The sequence below is a fragment of the Pseudonaja textilis genome, chromosome 1 (assembly GCF_049901715.1).
Source record: "Pseudonaja textilis isolate UNSWEBS1 chromosome 1, rPseTex1.2, whole genome shotgun sequence".
Taxonomy (NCBI): domain Eukaryota; kingdom Metazoa; phylum Chordata; class Lepidosauria; order Squamata; family Elapidae; genus Pseudonaja; species Pseudonaja textilis.
Genome location: NC_141990.1, coordinates 229,423,862 through 229,445,824, shown reverse-complemented (window position 1 = coordinate 229,445,824; position 21,963 = coordinate 229,423,862). Strand labels below are relative to the sequence as shown.

Genomic DNA, 21,963 nt, shown 5'->3' with positions numbered 1-21,963 from the left:
GCAGGCAGAGCGTGTTGGAATGCCAAGGACATTATCAGTTATAGAATTAACTCTGTGAAGTCCAAGCCAGCTTGCCTGCCTGTGTTTGTGTGAGTTTGTACTCTTTCATCTTTTGGAAAGAAGAAAGGTGAGACAGAACAGGTAATGCAGAATATTTCCAACTTTGTGTACTCTGAAACAGTTTGTGTATTTGAATGTAAAATTTTCTAGCTTTTTTACATGTCCACCAAATATAATTAGGTCTTTTCATCTTATTCACATTTCCAACAGGTGAACATTGCAGCCAATTTCTATGGTGACATACACTAATAACACAAATATGCTCTCCTCCCTCTTTATTCCTATTCCCACTTCTTCCTAGGGAAGGATATTTGCCAGCAACTGCAACATATAGCCATACTGTGCCCCTTGCTTCTCCCAGCCTGCTTCTCTTTATCTCTTTACCTGATGTTAAGCAAAACAAACAATTTATAAAAATGTCACATCCCTTTGCCCAGCCCCACCTAATACCCTTTTCTTTGCTAGGATTTACTGAGGCGCATTGAAGTTGAGCTTGTTAATGGACTGACATTCCAATCTCTTTACCCAAGAGGATATTCAAAGAAAGAGAGAGGATCCAGGAATTGCTAGTATTTCACTGATTCCTTCAATTCATTTACTCCTCAATATAGCTTTACTGTTTGTGAATTAAGAAATAAACTAGTATTTTAGGAACATTAAAGGTTGCTAATTATGAAGGGAATTTGGAACAGGAGGCAGGCACATATTCTGAACAAGAGAGAATGCATCTTATTACACCAAACAAAATGCACAAATAACCTAAATATGTCCCTGGTTTCATATATAAACTAAACATACCCTTTTAATTTTACTGTGATGTGCAAACTCAACCTGACATTGTGTATCACTCCGTAAATTATAGCTTATTCAGCAAATTCTTGGTTAAAACATTTTGATTTTGCATTAACTGTTGCAAATCCTTTGGGACTGTGATTGTCTATAAATGTGATTACCATTTGTGTAAATGCAATTCAGCTGTACATTAGAAGCTTCTTTTCAGATGAAAATATAAGCCAATGTTGTTTTCTTCAGAAAAAGGCAAATACAATTAATGTCTTGCCTGCATTTAATCTTTGTGTTACGACAGATGGCAGTTTCAATTCTGGCATTAAATCTGCTGTACATTATTTCTTGCCACTCTTTGTCTCTTGATACATTCAGATTTTCAAATTCTATCACATTTCAGTTTAATCATATTGCCACCCTATATAATATTTCTATTGCCACAATACTTTTTAGATACAGCAATCTCTGAACCTTGCTTGTAAATTATAGGCGTTATTATATGGCAAAATTTGATGGGGTGTGAGACTCCATCTTTGAGATTTCTTTTATACCTTAAAATCTGTCATTGAATTATTTATTCTAGTTATTTATTTCCATTCTGGTTTAAGGTTCTTCCTGGCTTAAATAATAATAATTAGGAGATAAGATGGCCCTAGTATCTTCCCTGACCCCTACCAATCTGTTTTCCCCTTATTCTTTTTTTTTACTCCTTCCATACCCCAGACATACCACAGGTTCAATTTATACAAGCATATAATTTCATGGATTCACATTTAATGTGAATATGCAACAAACATCCCTCCAAAGTAACAAATAAGTCCATTACATCTAAAGTAGCCTGATGAAGCATTAAATTTACCTTAACTTTGCAACATCTGTAATTCATGTTTGCATGATTATGACATTAAACAAATTATGTTATGTATGCCATTTATGCAATTATGAAATTATAATAAATACAGAAAATCATTAAAAATAACATAACTGGCCACCTTCATATTTAATAGACATTTTGGAATAAGAGATGTCACCTCCACACAAAATTTCATTAAAACTTGGTTTCACTTTATAATGGAACCTTAAGTCTGGTAACACCAGTGGGAAGAAGACATCATCTGTTTCATGATTCTTCTTCCATTTATCTATTTTTCTAGATTAAAGTTATACTATTGTTTATATTTTATTATAATTTACCTGTTAGTTATTTGGTTGAACATTAGGGGGAAAATGCATTGCTTTATAAAGGCTGGATCACTTTCAGCCAGTTGATGCAGTGATGTTTTTTAATTAAAAAAAATAAATTAAATTTTAAAAGCCAGAAGCTTTTTCTATTTCCCATTAAGAACAATTTCTCTAAGACAGAAATTGCTTCCTCCTGTTGTAATATTTGGCTATTAATCACAAGGAACAGTCTTATTATACTAAGATTTCTCCTTTGCTGACCCTTATGTTAAGATACATGGAAATTAAATGTTAATAGTTTTTTTTTCCTAGTGGAAGGCTATGGCAATAGCAATAGCATTTAGCATATATCATATAGCATATATCATTCCATAGTGCTTTATAGCCCTCTTTAAACAGTTTATAGAGTCACCATATCGCTCCAGAAAAATCTGGGTCCTCATTTTATCAACCTCAAAAGGATGGAAAATTGAGTCAACCTTGAGCCAATCAGGATCGAACTCCTGGTAGTAAGCAGAGTTAGACTGCAATGCATTTTAACCACTGCACCACCATGGCTCCTATTATTTGGCAGCTTTCCTATTTCTTTTCTGCCACGTTGGAATGCATTTAGATTCTAGTTTGGGCCAACGGGTGGGGGAAGAAAGACTATTTTGAAATTAGTTAAGAAAAATGACTTATCCTATTTGTTTTTAGTTTTCTTATTTCTTGGGTGGGATACAGATCCATTGTTCCCAATCCTGCACCTATAATTTGTCTACAGTGATGTTCACTCACCAGTAACATTCTTGCGTAATTCATCATCTTGCTCCCGCAAAGTGCGCATCAGCTCATAGATCCCATTTTCTTCCACCAGCCCCAGCTTGTTCTCAGCGTTGTCATAAATAAGATTGCGCATGGCACCTGTGGCGTGGCGCTGCACCTCTTGGTTGGAACTGTTGAAGAGCTTCACCAGCTTGGATATGGCTTGGAGACTGCGAGCCTATGGAAAGAGAGCGGCACACATCTTAAGAGAGAAGAGGGGAGATGTGGATATCTCATCCTGTCTCATCTCCACCCATGTGCACCCATCTCATCCTAAGCAAGCTGCCTTTTTCTCAGTCAAATAATCTTCCCTCTCAACATGCAGGAACCCCTCTCACCATTAACAAAGCATGACACAACCTCTTAAAGGAGAGTCATCACTGAGTAAACCTGCAAACTATATTGGGATCTTAGGCAACTATCAATCCATCCATCCGTCGTAGCCTCACCTGTTTCTTGGCATCACTGTCACTGTAGCACTTATGCTGGATATAAGCAGCCCCAAGCACTTGGAGGTTGGGGTCGTTGGCCATCAGGTATTTCACCGCAGAGGGAAGATCAATGTCATCAAATCTGAAAACAAAGTTAAACCAAAGAGGAGATGATGCCATTTCAAATCTTCTCATTTTTTTCAGAGATTTCTAATAATATCCATCTGACTGTTGTGCTTACCCCCTCCCACCCCAAATTTAACTGTACAGGTGGGTCCTCATCTTACAACAGTTCACTTAGTGACCATTCAAAATTACAACAGCACTGAAAAAATGACTGCTTTTTGCTCTTATGACTGTTGCAGCATCCCCATGGTCACGTGATTTATATTCGGATGCTTGACAACTGACTCACATTTATGAAGACTGCAGTATCCTGGGGTCATGTGATCCTCTTCTGTGACCTCCTGACAAGCAAAGTCAATGGGGAAGACAGATTCATTTAACAACCGTGTTACTAGTTTAACAACTGCAGTGATTCACTTAACAAATGTGGCAAGAAAAGATGTATTTTTAAAACTCACTTAACAGATTTCTCACTTAACAACATACATTTTGGGCTCAATTGCAGGTGTAAATCTAGGATTATCTGTAATTCAGTCCAGAATTATAGTCATAAATTGTTGCAGTTGTTACCGCTTGACAATTCCTGATTTTTTTTTTTGTGATGGTCATTAAGAGAACATACTATGGTTGTTAAGTCAATCTGTTTTATCCAATGGGCTTTTTTTGTCAGAAACTGGAAGTACATGCTGGAAACCAGCAAAAAAATGTTATGTAACTGTGGGACATTGCAAATGGCCAAAATGCAATCATATGACTGAACAGGGTTGCAGCTGTTGGAACTTCAAAATTGGGTTGTAAGTACCTTTTGGAGGTGTGTTTGAATGGTCATTAAGTGACTAGTTGTAAGTTGAGGACTACCTATATCTACTAAGGAAAACTTCCCATATACATATAGATGCACAATTGCCCTGTCAACTGGCCTGAGGCATACAAGGAATGTGAATTTCTTGCCAAAACATAAAGATCTTGCTTTAAAAAAAGGATAGGGAAGAGGAGGGAAGAGAACTTAATAAGGAAAGAGCCTGGTAAAAATAGAGTTACAGGGCTGGGATAACCAAGACCATACTGTACATCACATTTCTAAACTATTACTTTGCTTTTGTTATTCAATATTCCCTTACAGAAGCCTTTTCCCTTACATAAGTGCTAAAACTTGCTTTAATTTTTATAAATACAAATGTAATTTCTCAGAATGCAAAACTCTGGGGTGGGGGTGGGGGGGTGGACAGATTTTATGTTGTGATAAAAAATTAAGATTCTGTGTATCAGCTGCTTGCCCAATGCAGCCCAAAAATGCCAGAGATAGAGAGAGGGATGGGTGGAGGGAGGAGGAGGGGGAGAGGAGGGGAGGGATAAAAATTAATCCATTCATTCCCAGAGGTTTGAGTTCTAAGCTTCTTCCTTTCACTTTTCTCAATTAACCAAAACTTATTGGCTCATCCTTTAAAAAGATTTAGAAAGATGAGATATGTTTCTAAACTGGCTATTTCTAGTCTGGGAGCCAATGGTTCTTATCTTGCCAATCTCAGCTGTTACACCTACAGACAATCAACAAGGAATAACTGAAAGAACCCATCTGTTACAGAAACATCTGTTATGGAAACATACCACATACAACACCCTGTAAGTTTAATTAGGACTGACAGAAATGTCAATACCTGCCCAGGTTCAGAATAACCTCATTTACAACTCCCGTATATGAAAATCAGTGAGCACACAGAACATAACTTGCATCATTTTCCTGTGCTGTTTCTTTCAGGTGGCTTTCTGTTCAGTAAAGGCAGGATCCGGAGACGGATGCCATTGTTTTGCCACCTGAGTCCTTTAGGCATAATAGATAATCAGGTACCCTAACTTCCAGATTCACCAATAAAGAGCACCCTAGCAAAGAAACAGTATGCAAAAATTGCATGCTCTGTGCCCCAGTGGCTAGGTTTCTCAGTCTAGGACTATATACTTTGCGTGCCTGAACTGCAGCCATGTCATTCCCACCTTCTGCTGTCAACAGAAATGGATTTGGTTGGGATTCAGGGCAGCTAAGTGGCTGAAAGCCGTTCCTGTTTCTTCCGCTCAGTTAGGACCAGAACATTCCGCTGCTATAAATTCACGGCACACTTACCCACCAGAGTAGGACTGCTGGGACCTCAGTGTATTTTGACCATCAAACATGTCCATGCCACGCAGGTCTTGCAAATGGTGGTTGGATTCAGCCAAACTGTGCACAGAAGGCGCACGCGAAGTACGCTCCACTGAAGCGTAAGTGTTCCCAGCCCCTCCTTGACAGGTCTGAGTGCCACTGAAAGAGCCTGTGCTAAATCGGGAGCGGTTGTTGCTCTGGAAACGTTGCAAAGTGCGCATGGCTGGTGCACGGATGACGGGCCTGTTCTGTGGGACCACCATACCGTCCATCCAGTCAAGAGGCCGCTTTGCGCAAGCGTTGGAGCCAGCACTCATCTGCCTCTCAAAGGTGTAGGATCTTTGGAAGCCCCCACTGCCCCGGTTTTTATAGAGAGCTGCTTGGGTCAGTGGCTCCATCTCAGACATTACACTGTAGTGGTCATCCCCAACCCCAGGGCCGTAGACCCCATCTGTCAGGCGCAGGGAGTGCAAGGACATGGTGTCATAGTTCTGACAGTTCCGGTAGTTCTTGTCATTGAAAGGCCTGGGTCGGGTGGTGGAGCTGTAATTCGTGCCATACAGTGGACTTTTGGGGCCAGTGCCATTGCTGATAGCGGCTATTCTAGTATTGGGCCTGAGATCCACTGCTGAGCGGGAGGACCAGCCGGCAGCCTTCATAGAATTATAGCCATTATTCTCAACCGAATGGTGCAGCTGCAAGGGGCAGGAAAGAAGGAAGGAAAAAAAGGAAAGTTAATACGTATTTTCAAACGCAAAAACAAATTCTGTCTCTCGTACACACACACATACATGCACATTTCCTTCATGCCAGTTATCAGATCAGTTGAAATATTTTGAAATAATCTAAATCTATATAATACTGAGCACCTACTACAGGGATTCTGGGGACTACAGGCTGCAACATCTACATTGTTTGTGGCTAGGCACTACATGCCCTGACACCCTTCCTAAGGTAAACAAGAGTATCATATGGCATCATCACTTAAAGGCTGCAGTGCTGGAAGTCAGCAACAGGAAGGACATATATGCATATAAACTATCTGTCCAAATCAGATTCCTTTGACACTGAAAAATCAATAACCGCGGGAATAAAGTGCAGTTAAATATTAATAGAAAGAGGAAACAGAAACAGCTCTACTTACCAAATTTTTGTGATCTGTGCCATTGGTTTGAGATCTGGAACTAAACTGTTGCTGTAGACTTCTAAACTGACCATTGGAGGAGATTCCACCTGCAGTAGGATACAGAGAGATATTACATTATGTATAGAAAGTGAGGAAAGAAATGGAAGTAGGGCAGTAACTGGCTGAAGCTGGTTACATTTTAAGGAGATGTATTATTTGCATGAGAAAAATCAGAATTTCTCCTTAAATTTAGAGTAGTCCCCAACTCAGTGATAAGGACTGATCCCCTGCATTCTGATTCCCATCATCCCCAGCCAATCTGGCTGAAAATGATGGAAGATATTGTCCATTCCAGCATCTCTGGAGGGTATCATATTCTTCTTGTAATATGGATTCCGAGATCGCAGCTGGTTTTGTGTTCATCTTAACAGCCAAAGTTCTGGTTTCAATTATTCCCATGTTGTATTTTTGAAATGGCACAGGTTTATAATCTTATACTATTGACTGGCCAATCCAGTTCAATATTGTGTCTTCAAGTTGGCAACAGTCCTCTAAAATCTTGGTGTTTGGATTCCTACCTGGTCCTACAATATGGAGGAAATGGAGATGAGCACTGCCCCCTATAGTTGGCAATGACTAGCAGAATGAAATACCTGCAATATGGGATTTTATCCCTGGAGATGCTAGACAGTCCAAGTATTTAACATCCAACTGGCTTTCGTTGCTATAAAATTAAAGTCCCAGGAGCCTAGATCGGTATACAGCAATCTTGCTAAATCACCAAAGATTCATCTTGTCAAACATACTATTTCTATATGGATTGTTCACAACAGTACAGTTGGGCAACTAGGAAGAATAAAGTAGCTTCCCCACCTGTTTTGGGAAAACTGGAACAATTGTAAGTTGTTGGAAGACAGAATTGTGTATACAATAACTATACTTTCTCCCTGTTTTCTGAGCTAGCCTGTTGTCCTTGGGGGCTGTGAAGGAAACTGTCACTGGTGCTGAAATAAAATTCCACTTCCAGTCTAGTGTTACAAGATGCACCATATTTGTTTCAGGCAGTAAAATTGGACCAATGTTAATGATCAATTAATTGCTTCCAGGAACAGAGAAGCAGCTCATACAATGACTATTTTGTCTGTCTACAAATTGTCCTGCCAAATATATCCTATATTTGATAGGCTTTAATGTATTCCTCATAGCTTTCTTCAAGATATATTTAGAATAGATTCCTCAGTCCATATGACAAAACAATAGGTTCTGCTGATTCTAAGGCAAAATATGAGTCCACAAATATTGTCATATAATAAACAGCTGCCAGAGAATCCAGAAAAGTGGAAGCCAGAGAATCTCTACTCCACATGGGGACTAGTCTTAGCTGGTATTTTATCTTTGGGATTCTTTTCTAATAGCCTAAATCCTAATCTTTTGACACTCCAGTTGGAAATGAACCTTTACGTAACCGGATTGCCTAACCTTTTTCAATAACTGTCTAGACTCATGCCAAATCCGTCACATGTACCTGTTTGTCTTCTTTTGCTGTTTTCTTAACAGTGTCCTTAATTCACCATTTCTACTTATCCCTAATCAGAGCACACAAATGTTCAAAACTACAGAAATACTGAACAGCAGCCCTTTTGCCTACTCCTCTCCTCATTTAAACATCTTTGTTGCTCATAGATGACACTGAATATGCTGTACTGAAATTGAGTCACATAACACACGAAGTCAGGAATTTCACCGGATCAAGGGAGACACACCAAGACTAGGTGGTGACAAGATCGACTTGGGAGAGTTTAATAAGGATTATGCTTCAAAGTAGGTTATGCAATCTCCCCATTTAAAAAAACAAACCAAAGAAGGGGCAAAAATATTAATGGGGTAAAGGGAGGAAGTGGACTCCCTGCAGCATATCTTTCACAACTCTATATTAAACCTTGAATCACAACTTGCAAACAAAATTGACTGAATTCATGCAATACACAAATCCAGGGGTGTCACACTCAAGGCCCGGGGGATGGATCTGGCCCACAGGGTACTTAGCTCTGGCCCGTGGAGCCACCCTAGAAACAGCAAAAGACTGGGCTGCAGTGCCTCTGCCTGCAAAAACAGAGCTTTTGAGGCTCCATTTTCGGCTCTGATGGCATCCTGCCACTCTCTGCCAGTGAAAACAGAGTGGGGGGGCGGTGAAAATGGAGCTCTGGAGCCCGTTTTCGCTGGCAGAGTGCTTGGGTCACCACAGACACCCCTGACATGAGTGACATCAAGCTGGCCATGCCCAGTCCAGCCGCCGAGGTCAAACATAACCCTGGTGCGGCCCTCAATGAAATTGAATTTAATACCCTTGCACTAACCCAAACCTAAAAAACTATGTTATGGCTTAACATGATATTGGCAATTTGGTAGCATTCATAAATTACGTTGCTTCTGCTTGTTTACCAAGCCATAAACAAACTACGGTATGCCTTACCATGATATGTAATTATTTCAGAATTGAGATTTTGTCTGAAAATATTTCCTGGGAGCGAGCCCAATCAGAAGTTAAATTTTGATCTACTGCATTCCCCTCACCTTTCATTCAATCATATCCAATTCTCAGAGACTGCCCTGGAGAAGCCCCTGTAGTTTTCTTGGCAAGATTTTTCAGCCACCTGAATCTGCTTGCAACCATTTCTTAGAGTGTTTACAGGCTACTTGATTCTACACCTCTCTGAATGGCATATGTTAAAGATGTAAGATCTTGCTCAGAGGTTATAAGGCTGCTCACAAGTCAGGAGCTGCGAGACAGCCTTGCAGGCTATTACAATGCTGCCAAAGTAATAATAAAAAGCCTGAAATTCGTTCAAGCTACCTAAATAAATTAGTGTCAAAGATCAATCTTTCCTTCAGAACATTCTTACTTTCCTTAAAATGGATGCATACATTGTATGTTTTGACAACACTGTATCTGCTCTTTGTTTCAGAGAAACATTACAGACATCTACAAAGATTATTTAAAGAAATTGTGGAGCCCTATAACATAATAACTATTTTATAGTAGGGAATCTTTATCTTGGGAATCTGCTATTATGCCAGGTGTTGCTGACAATTACTCAGCAATTGCCATGGTTATTCAGAAGTTGCACAAATTTTAGTGAACTTTATGGATCAATAAAGACCACAAAACTAAGTATGTTTTGCAGCCAATGGGTTATCCATGCCAAATCTAGTTATTAGCATACTTGAAAAAAAATAACATTCATTTTACAAACCAGACATCATTCTACATTCATATAAACAATCTCAACCTTGCTTCATGTATATTGACATTCTACATGTGAATATGTAGGAAATAGACATGAATGTAAGATTCTAAAGCATGGTTCTGAAATTAATTCACATGTATTTTTTAAAATCAAGAAATAAAATAATTTCCATAGACATAATACATTAAGTCTAAACATGATTCTTCTCTTCTCTAAGCAAGATTGGGTTTGCACTGATTGTCATTTGGCAGTTGTTGTATACTGATACTGCAATGCACTTACGTTCAGACCCTTCTCACAGGTCTCTACCCACAATTGATATCATTTACTCTCTCATTCATTTACTTTTATTGATTAGCCAACTGACCTTATCAAAATGAAAGGCAATGTCAATATGCAAAAATATGATGCATGAAATGCAAATGTACAAAAGTTATAAGTACATTATTTAATCCCAATTAATTGTATAGAATAAGTTCTCAATCGACCTTGACTATGAACTCGGCAATCCTACTGGTAACATTTGAGCTTGCACTCTACAGGAAAAAAGAGAGTTTGGGTTTTTTGGTCAAATTCTCTACTTATAGAGCCTGAAGAAAGAACTTTATTTTGCCTCAATCTTCTGACCAACCTTATAGAGGACTTTTCATTCGTACTGGACTACCAATGCTGATTGGATAGATTGTATGATTGAAGCTGCAACTTTGGTGCACAAAATCTTTAATGCTAAGCAACATTTATCAGCAGCAACTCACACTCTGTCTACAAATGCCAATCCAAGACTACGGGAAGCTCCTATAAAAGGTTCATCTCACTTTCCCGTTTGATTTTCTTCCTGTTACTTGCAGTGTTTCTCCTTTCTCATATATTAGAAGGTCCCTCGTGTAGGGTTAACTACCATAAATAAAAAAGGTTTAGTCCCTTGTGTTGTTTCTTCACTGAACTCTTTCACGCCTTATTTCTCAGGCATCCTTGCCTTTTGTATCAACATCAAAACACTTAAAATTATTTCTTAACAAAGACCCTTTTGAGAGAGCTTTAGCTTGGCGTACTTCCTAGAGAAAAGAAAGGAGGAGACCAGCTTTCAGGGTAATCCAGGTGCAGCCTAAACACTGCTAGTGATTAAATTTCTGAAGCGGTGTAGTTACTGTAGAAACTTGGGCCAAATTTCACAAATGTAATACTTCATAAGCTGAGATTGAGCTATTATAATTTAATATTTTCTGTCAGATGACAGAATGACATTCTGTGTTCATGACTCTAGAGGGAAGGATGTACAGTAGTTTCCATATCCATTTTATAAGCCTGTAAAAGAAATGGGCGTTGGTAGAAGTTACCCTGAACGCCCTTTCTATCTATGCTGCGAGAGAGCCCAGGATGGGTTGACTCCTTCCTATGACGTCATTTAGTCATTTAGGAAACCTGGTGAAGAATCTGGTGACCTGGGCAATTTGAGGAGTGGAGAAGATCCACCTCCAGCATTCCGAATCTGAGGGAAAGGTCCCTGAATAGAGAAGGAGGAATAGACCATTCTGCCTGGTCAACTAGGCTCCTGCTGAGCCAATCGGCCTGGGAGTTGTTGATCCCGGAGAAGTGGTTTGCCAAGATCGACAACAGGTGTTTCTCTGCCCATAACCCCAACCGTAGAGCCTCTCCCATGAGGGCTCTGGACCTCGTCCCCCCTTGCCGGTTGGCATAAGCCATGGCAGCCATGTTGTCCATAAGGACTAGAACATGAGAGCTGGTCACTGAGTGCCTGAAATGCTTGAGAGCTAGAAAAATGGCTCTGAGCTCTAGCCAATTTATGGGAAGGGCCTGCTCTGACCTGGACCAAGGTCCTGAGCTATCTGGCCCTGCATATGGGAACCCCAACCCAGGAGGCTGGTATCAGTGGTTATCACTAGCCTGTCTGGGACCCTGAAAAGGAGTCCCTTCCAGATTAACGGGGAACACCACCAATTGAGAGATCTCCAGATTTGTGGTGGGAGCGGGACTTTGATGGATGAGTGGCTGGTTCCTGCTCGTTGGTAGGGAAGCAGGAACCATTGGAGTGGAAAAATCTGTAGCTCTGGAGATATGACAGGGTAATTTGCAGATCCTGATGGGCTGCATGGACGGAGGAGGGCAGAATCAAAATGTTGTCCAACTAGCATTGGATCCTCACTGGAACAGAAAGCAGAGATACCATCAATGCTGCCAGAACCTTCATGAAGACCCTTGAAGCCGATGAGAGGCCGAAGGGAAGTGCTCAATACTGGTAATGGGTATTCTGATAACAGAAACAGAGAAACTGGCGATGATGAGGCCAAATGGGGATGTGGAGGTAAGCCTCCATGAGATCAGTGGAAGAAAGGAGATCGCCCTCCCAAACGCTCTCTAAAATAGAATGCAGAGTCTGCATTTTAAATTGCTCGTATTTTAGAAATTGGTTGAGAAATTTTAGATCCAGGATGGTTCGCTACCCCCCCTGAGGCTTTGGGAACAATGAAAAGGTGAGAGTAAAGCCCACGTCCCTGCTGAGAGGGGGGAATAGGTTTGAATAGCTCGGATTTCAAGAAGGTGTTGAATGGCCTGATTCATGAGGTCTTGCCTTGAAATGTCCCGAGAGACAGGACAGATCAAAAAACTTTTTGGGGGTGGCATTAGGAAGTCCAATTGTAATCCTGACCTAATAGTGCTGAGCACGCAGGCATCCGCCGTTGACTCCTCCCATTTGGAGGCAGAGAAGGCTAGGCGACCTCCGATGGGTGGGAAGAACGAGGGATTACTTAGAGCGACAGAGGGAATGAGCCCCACCCCCACCCCAAAAGGGTGGTTTCCCAGTATAAGGAGCTGGGCAATAGTCGGCTCTCTTCCCAGAGGAAGAGAGGATTTTACGTTTATCTCTGGTTTCAATGAGATAAGGTTCCAGAGCATCGCCAAAAAGCTTATCGCCTGTGAATGGAACTGAAGCCAGCTTCCATTTATGGTGTGACTCCGCCTGCCAATTTCTGAGCCATAACAGTCTTCTTGCTGCTACACAAGATGCCATGGCCCTAGATGCAAATTTGGTGGAGTTGAGAGTGGCATCTGCAGTGAATTCCACTGCTGCGATAATCTTATTAAGGTCTTGGTGAGACCGAAGGTCAGATGTAGGCAATCTAATCTGGAGTTCGTGCAGCCACCATATGGATGCCCACGTGAGAGTGCCAGAAGATGAGAACAAGGCCAGAACCGGAATGTCAACAGAAGGCACTGCCAAGACATTGTCCAGGGCTGTGCTGATGTTGTAGAAACGCTTATTCAGAGAAGATGGGCGAGGACCTGCCGAAGCGGAAGCGCACTGTTCCTTGACCATGTCCAGGAACAAAGTGGGAGAAGGCAAAAACCCCTGCATCCACTACAGGCTTGGAGAAGAGTGAGTCTCCCTGGCTAGAGGGAATTCATTGTGGCTCGGGAGCCACTTCCTCTGGCGACCGCTTGGCACTGACCAAGGCCTTGCTGAGAATGGCCTGAAGAGAGAAGGATTGAAGACCAATGTAGAGGATGTCTGCTCTGGGTGAGAGTCCTCTTCCTCTGAAAGATTTTGGTCAAAGGTCTCGCCCTCTTCACGTTCTGAATGAGAGGAGTAACTGTGTTCAGATGGTGAAGCCCTTCCCTCCTCATCAACCTCCTCCCATTCTGGTAGAGAAGAATGGACCCTGAGGTCCTGGGGCCTGTGTAAATCAGGGTGATGAGGCAAGGAACTTATAGATTGAGAAGGGAGAAGGGGCTGAGCCCTTTCCAGAGGTTGAAGGATCTGCTTGAAGCCTTCAGCCAATCCCTGCCTAATGGCCAATGAGACAACATCTTGGATATCCCCTGGTCTATGCTCAAAGGTAGAGGCAGAAGGCCGAAGGCCCACTGCTGTGGGAGTGAAGGTGGCTTCAGGCCTAGATTGAGAAGAGGTTCGAGGCCTGGAGGGAGAGGGAGGAGCATAGGGCCCAGAAGCCTGTTGGAAATAAGGCCCAGATCTGCTTAGATTCTGAGGATCTGATTGTTCTGCAAAAGCCTCAGGAGACCAGGATGGAGGATGGAAAGGCTGATAGATAACTTCTCCTCCCCTGGGAGGGCTTGGCTGGGCCCACGGGTATCACCTAAAAAATGCTGTAGTTGCACTCCCTTCTGTTGAATAGTTCTGTTAAACTGCCTCTCTAGGGCTGCATGTCTGCACTTTTCTGCCCTTAACTCAGCCTGAGTTGCCTTAGGGGCTACAGCCTTAGCTCTGATTTTAGCAGCCACCTCCCTCTGGACTGATTGGGTGCATTGCCTATGTCTTTTTCTCTTATTGGGCTTAAGAGACTGTTCCACTGGGGGGAGGGGAGCTCTGCCTGACCGTTATCCTGCTCCATTTGAACAATAAAGGCTCTTACGATGGAAAGAAACTGTAAATTTTTTGTATTAAGCCCCTTAGGGTATAAATTGGCCCCAGGGCTTACAAAATGGCTGCTCACCTCGTGGTGGAAGGCTTCAATCCAAGATGGCCACTGACTATGGGAAACAGGCTCCGAGATCGAAGAATCACTCCTTAGGCTATAAAGAGCCCCGAGTGAAGTCAGCAAAAGAAAGGGCAGCCTCTGGCCACACAATCAGCTGGCTGACGCTGGTATCAGCTTGCCGATTGCTTTTTACGACTGCTAAAACCACAGGTGTGGGGGAGGTCTACAGACACTGCCCAACTTGCCTGAACAGCACTCTGGCAATGCTGCTCCCAACGTTGCAGGACAGAGAGCCCGGCTCTCCTGGAAGAGCAGCTGCCTAGATCCTGGGAACTGCTGAAGCGAGGAAAAAAGGTACTGAAGATTGCTGGTGAGTGCTATCTACAGAACCTCCGCTGGCTGATGCTGTTATCGGTTTGCCGATCACTTTTTACAACCGCTCAAACCGCAGGCATGGCGGAGGTCTACAGACGCTGCCCAACTTTCCTAAACAGCGCTCTGGCAACGCTGCTCCCAACATTGCAGGAGAGAGAGAGAGCCCTGCTCTCCTGGAAGAGCAGCTGCCCAGATCCAGGGAGCTGCTTGAAATAAGGAAAAAAGGTACTGAAATCGGTGGTGAGTGCTATCTAACAGAAGCTTTCTGAGACACAGCTACTGACTGAAAGGAGCTGAGTCAAAAGCTGGGGTCTCTCCTGGGGGCTGGCTTTTATATCTTAGTATAGACTCAGCTAAATGATGCCATAGGAAGGAGTCAATCCATCCTGGGCTCTCGATGCAGCATGGAGGAAAATTTCCATTTAAAAATAGCAGCACAGAATTCTTTACGTCTTTAAATAAGTACACAAAAAATGATTTTGACTGACGTGTCGACTAGACGAAGTGCATTTTTAGACAAGCCTTTTATTGTACAACTGCCCTGCCTTGTTCATGAAATTTTAAGAGCAAATCTGGAACACAATGTACTTTCTAATCCTTTCATCTTTACCCTTTTTATTTTCTTTTTCCAAATCGCAAACATTTGTAAAGAAAGAGAAAAACAAAACCGCAAAAATGCTTTTATGTGGGTAACACTAGAATCCAAAACAGAAATCTTGGTCTGAATTATAGATAGCTTATTAATATGAACTGGTGGTTAAGGTTCTTGCCCTCATTGAAAAAAAGGTCATTGCCCTAAATGAAAACAAAAACTGTATTCCTAGACAATCCCTTTTTAAAAACAATCCCTATTTAAATTGTCAAGCAGCTTGATACTCCTACAAGTTCCCTGTCTCTGTCTGCTTAACTCAGAGCAGTCTTCTTCCCCAGTTTGGTGATTTCCAGGCATGTTCAACTAAGTCTGAACAACCTCAGCTAGCAAGCCTGAAATAAAGTTCCACACAAAAGGAACATACCCACTTGGGGAGGCTGGGACAAAACTTTTGAAATGTTTAGCTATGTTGATAGATGAACATAAGACATGTCTCATATCACTATAGAGAAATTTATATGTGCAAAAAATTAGTAGTGAAATACAGTAGTTTTATGTTTAATAATTTTATCAATTATAACAATCACATAATGTTTATGAAACTAATCAGTAAACATACTTTTAGGAAGAGAGAGTATGTATTTTCTTGCTACAACCAAGAGCCAAAATTTATATTAAGCTTTTGGTTTAACCTCTTTGTTCTCATTCCATATTAACAGTATTACTGTTTTATTTTCATGTCTTTTTCCTACTCCTTTGTTTGGCGTACCACTTGTGAAGTTTCAATGATAAATTCTACAGGACTTTTTAAGTCCATGTTAGCCTACAATGTTTTATAATATACAAATATATAATAAAAATCTAACACAGACATATTTTGATTTGTTAAGCAGGAATAACTGATTTCAGATTGTAATTGTATCTGTACTTCCTCAAAATTCAGAGTGATTTCATTTGGTTTTCATGGTGCATAAAAAAAACCCTACGTATTTCTTACGCAATATATAGTAATCTAGATATGAAATTAGAAAGTGATAAAATACCAGCATGGAGAGAGCAATCATAGTCATTTGAGAAAAATGCAATGGAAAATATGTGATAACAATTATATGATATTTTGTTAGAAATATATAGAATACTATATATCCCAAACAAGACATTCAATTATAACTGATTATATCTTGATGAAACCAAACCAAAGCAATTATCACAGATGTTAAAAAAGATCATGCAGAGAAAAATAGATCATGTAAATTAGCCTAGTAGGGGTCTATTTCACTTGGTTAAAACATACAATATCAACATTAAAAGAATGAGGGAACAGCTGAAAGGACTATTACAATAAAGATTTGGTGGTGCTAAAACAAAATAGATTTTTAACATAGTACAATTTTTAACATATGATACTTGTAAACAACATCTGTATAACTTATCTTCCCCTCCACCCCATCCCAATTTAAATCCACACCAATCTAGCCATTCTAAATGTCTGAGGAAATGAGCTGCAAGTCACAGCTCATGCCCTTTGATAAAATGCGTTGTTCAGAAATAATGCTACCAGATTCTTCCTGGCTTTTGCTACCATAGATATTCTTCCCTTTACAACAGTGGTGTGGTAATCACATGCTCCTAACAATTTCCATACAGTTAAAGAACCTCTCCAGTCACCAAAGATATTAACAGTTCTATTACTATAGAAAGCACGTAAGTCAGGGTGAAAGTAGGGAACATTTTTTTTTATATCAAAGCATTAGAAAACCTGCTGTGCCTTGACAGATGCTTTCAACTTATTAAGATAAAGTTTATAGAAGTAGCACAGAAGAGAATGCAAATTAGTCTCATTTACCAAGCAAATGCATGTGCTATTATTAAACATGACTCCAACTGAAAATAATTATCCAGATGCTATTGGTCAAACATATCTATTGAAAAAATGTACTATGGTGTATCTTCCAACAAAAGAGAAAACATAATCCCGACTCAAAACGCTACAAGAAACTCAGCTCCTAGAGCCATGATGGCGAACCTATAGCACGCATGCCACAGGTAGCATGCAGAGCCATTTGTGCTGGCATGCAAGCTGCAGGCAAACTTACCTCACTGCGCATGTGCATGCCTCACAACTGATTTTCAGCCAGTTTGAGGCCTTTTTCGGCCTCCTAAAGGCTTGAGGAAGGTTTCTGCAGGCTTTGCAGGCCGAAAACTAGCCCTGTTTCATCACTTCCTCTTTTTCCGAAAATACCGGAAGTGACAAACCGGGGCTAGTTTTCAGCCTGCAAAGTGTGCAGAAGCCTTCCTCAAGCCTCTGGGAGGCTGAAAAAGGCCTCAAACCAGATGAAAATCAGCTGTCAGGCGCAGTGCAGGTAAGGGGGCGGTGTGGTGGATGGGGATTGTGTGTGCATGCACAGCAGGCGGGGGGGCACACATTGCCTTCTGGGTGCTGGCACACAAATGCAAGCATGCAAGCACGCATACAATTTTTGGCATAGGAGCCCCAAAAGGCTAGCCACCAGTGTCCTAGGGGTTCTCATTAATATTGACATATTAATTTCCTATCTCATACTTGACTTTTTAGTTTATGACAGTGGCTTACGAGTTCATTAAATAGATTTGCTTTCAGGCTTCTGGTGGAAATTGTTCCAAAATGCAACACAAAGCTTCCCTTATTAACAAGTAGCCAAATAATTTTATCTGATCACAATGCTAGGCAATCCAGCCCTCAGCTTTTTGCTAACAAGGGGAAGGCAAATGTTCCATCTAATCATCTCAAACTGGTTCCAAAGTTTTAGACCACTGAGAAGCACTTTACTTCTTGAGTTTCTCTCAGAAGTCTTCCATCAGGAAAAAAGGACAGAGATAATATCCAGTTCTCTTACCCTCTACAATTTCACTTCTACCTTCTGTGTGTGCCTCTGGGTATCCCAATCATCTGCCATCATTTACTTTTTGGGGGAAAGTAAAAGGGAAAGCAATTAAACATAGATTTTTTTGTCTCTTTGGCCATTCATTCTTTCTAATTGACATGGACACTTTACAATCTGTTAAATTTTCTCTGTGCAACACAGGAAATGGGGAAACATATTTGGAGGTGTGTTGCTGCTCTAAGGAAGCTTTGCAGCAATTCAGATGTGGCTCCAAACTTGCCTGTTCACCCAAAGTCAGCTGTTTAGGGGAGGCGAGTCAACCAATTTCTTGCCTTGCACTACTTTATTTGAAACCGAAGCAAAGCTGGTTTTCCTTTGTAAAGCTACAGCTCTAAAGAGCTTGAGGGCCTGCTGTTTCCCATTGGGAAATTCTGGCTTTGCCCTGGCTTCTGACTGCAGGGCAAGCATGATATAACCTTTCCAATCCTTCACTGTGTCCACAGGAGACACAGGGAAGTTTTAACTCCATGAAGATTAAGCAGCTTTGTGAAATGACTGAGGAGAAAGCCTGCTCAGTGAAAGTAGGGCAGCCACAAGATTATTCCAAGAATCATTAATGTTTAAATGCAGTAGGAAACTCTGTGGGGGTCCCACAGTGTTGTGCCTGCTGATCCCAATGACAGCATATCTGGAAAGGCTGATGGCAGAATTTTTTTTTAAAAAAACTTCAATCTTCTTCGCTTTTTAAGAAATTAAATGCCAGTACACAGACTTTAAGCCAAGCTCAGATACAGATTGGAAGTTTAACAGAAAGAGCGCAATATAATTTGATGAATATTCTATTATCTCAGAACTCTAGATTCAGGTTTGCATTTTAAAATAAACTTGAATCCATATTCAATATGCTAAGGATGGTGACATTCCTTAATGAGGCACTTGGCCTGAAAGATCCTTGAGTACATTTTCAACTGGGTTTATGATATGGTGAAAGAACAGTGAGTCATTCTGGATCATATCTGATACGTGTCCTGAACTTTTATAATTCACTCAGAGACTTTGCCTTTTGATGGAGTTTTCCTATTTTATGGTTTTTCTCCTATATAGTCAAAGCAGCATTTGCTGCCAAAGAATATGTAATTTGTAGGATTTAGGCCAAAAGAAATACAGAACTGCCTCTTAGAGTTAAAACAACCAAACACTCCAAAAAGTAATATAATGTTAGTCAGAAAGAAAACATCATTTCATTAATAGAAGTCATCAGTATACAAGGAATTCAATGGGGAAAACACGCACTTCTATCTGTTAGGCTAAACCCCTGGCAATTTATTCCAAGTCCACTGAATAAGAAAGACTAGGATGGTCATTGTGTAGCTTAATTTTGGTTCTGATTGCAAGAGAAATCAGCCCTGCACAGTAGTTTATTAGCAGTGTGGCTTTGTTTTGGTTTTTTCTTGGAAACAAGGTTAGTTTAGAGACAGACTCTTGCCATGATTAATTAAAACAAAGCTCCGGCTCTAAGTCAAGAGCAAGAAAAGCATGCCTACAGTTGAAGACAGATGTGTGTGATACTGAAATCACAGAAACATAAATTTAGAAAAGCCATTTAGGACATCGTCCAATCTTCTGCAGGAAGATGCAGGAATCCAGATGAAAGCATCCCATGCAGAGAGTTAACTAGCCTCTGCTTAAATACATTAGGGGAGATTATCACCTCTCTGGATAATTTGGGCTGCTGTCAAACAACTATTGGGACATTTCCCCCCTTCTGCCCCCCTCACCCCCCAGCATCACTCATTCAGCTCCTTCAACTGCTCTTCAGTCTTACTAATCCACTGGTCATCCTTTCCGCCTTTCTTTGAAGTGCTCCAATTTTTCATATTTCTTTTAAAATATTACCTGAGAACTGGAACCAGTCCTCAAGGTACAGTTCTGACTAAGAATAAAGTTGAATTATTATGGTCATGATTTGAAAAATGTAGTTCTGTTTCTAAATTATATCTAAGTTATATTTCACAAGCATCATTACCAAGATGTCCCCTATCTCTCTCTTTATTAATGTATTTCTATCTTGCTGAAATGCTGAAGACTTTTGGCAGCGTACAAGTACATCTGAGTTTTGCTTTCTAAGTCAAGAACTTGGCACATTGTTAAATTTATTCCTATTACTTTTAGTGTGTTTCTCTAAATTATCAAGATTCTTCTGAATATTATTTCTGTCTGTATTAATTATCCCACCCAATTTTCTGATATCTGCAAATCTGATAAGCATTCCCTCCACCTCCTTATCCAAGCCATTCCTAAAAGCACTGGAGAAGCCAGGTCTGATTCTCCCAGCACCCCACTTGATTCCTTTTCCAATCTCATCATGAATCATTGATAAAATCCTTTTTGAGTATAAATTTATCTATTTATTCACTTCATCAGGCCCATTTCAATATTATACACAAAGAAAACCAGTATTTTCTTATCAATGTTGACAAATCTCAGGCTTTAGTCCTATCTTTTTTGCTGAAATAGGTAAGTGAACCAACAAAACTAAACAGAAAAGTGCTTGTGATGTCACAGAAATAAAATACAATCCAATTTCATAGAACATTCAAGTGTATGTATGTTTATACACAAACATAAGAATGAAAGCCCTGCATTGAAGAATTATTCCTTAGACACATAAGCAAAGAAAAGGGAGGAACACCATTGTTGGGTGAGGCAGCATTTCACATTGCACAGGTCTTCAGTCTACATCCAAAATAAATATTTATTGTACTACTCCACCAAACACAGAATAAATTATACAATTGTTGCTGAATGCTGCAATACTTATGATATTATAAGACACAGTATTGCATCTTAGTTCTGAATCATCAAATTTTCTACCTTACTATGAACTTCAGTTACCTTTTTTTATTTTTCTGCTCTGCCAGGTTGGAACTAAATAGTTCTTGTATTTATCTATCACGATTAAAAAAAACCCACAAATATAAATATAAAATGTACTTAAAACTATTTTACCAGTCAGATTTGTAATTCACACAAAATAGTTCTTATAGCAGAAAGAAAATCTGAACCTACTTCAAATTCCTTTTTAGCATGCCTTCTGGGGAAAAACATGAAGAACTAGCTCAACAAAGACTTTATTTTCCCATATTTATAATGGTTGAAATCAGAAACCAATGCGTCATACGGGAAACTACCACACTGATCTGGTCTGATAAGAAATCGATAATAGAACAAAACTTTGCAGATTTTATATACTCACCATCCAGATTGGTTCCAGGCAATTCCCCGTTTTTATTAGAGTGATATATTTCCTATGAAAGTGTGCAGTATTTGAATTTGAAATAGGCAAAAGTGCACTGGATCTTAAAACTATATATTCCTGAGCTTCCACAGCTACCTTTAGGGATATGCTGTCAAGTGCAGAAAGGGTATTAATTGTGGTTACACTAGTGTGTATTGTTACAAAAGACTACACTATCATAACTGCATACTTCAGCAGTTTTCTCAAACAGAATCTCCCCCTAGAGATCCATGTGGCCTCTATCCTTAAAAAGTCTTTTCCCCCAGGCTTTGGGTTAGCATCAGTGATAAGCCCCTTCTAGGATTTTATGCATTCACTGAATGTGTTCTTTCAGGATGTCAATGCTATTTTCTCGTGATGGGAAGGGGGGGATTCCACTGCTTTCAATGTTGCATACCACTCCAAGCTTTTAAATGCAGGGTTGGATCTGGATGCTGAAATTCATTCTGCCATACTGATATCGCTGCACAATAGTTA

The 21,963-nt window shown here is 40.4% G+C and overlaps 1 protein-coding gene across 3 annotated transcripts in view; it reads right to left on the bottom strand.

Moving 5' to 3' along the window:
* Positions 1 to 21,963, bottom strand: part of PKP3 (plakophilin 3) — an 85,065-nt gene that overhangs the window by 14,375 nt on the left and 48,727 nt on the right. For all 3 annotated transcript variants that reach the window (XM_026706697.2, XM_087919449.1, XM_026706698.2), the window contains exons 3-6: positions 6,671 to 6,759; positions 5,509 to 6,221; positions 3,282 to 3,405; positions 2,806 to 3,010 (exon numbers count right to left, since the gene is read on the bottom strand). In XM_026706697.2, the coding sequence (XP_026562482.1) occupies positions 2,806 to 3,010; positions 3,282 to 3,405; positions 5,509 to 6,221; positions 6,671 to 6,759 (1,131 nt within the window). The remainder of the gene's footprint in view (positions 1 to 2,805; positions 3,011 to 3,281; positions 3,406 to 5,508; positions 6,222 to 6,670; positions 6,760 to 21,963) is intronic.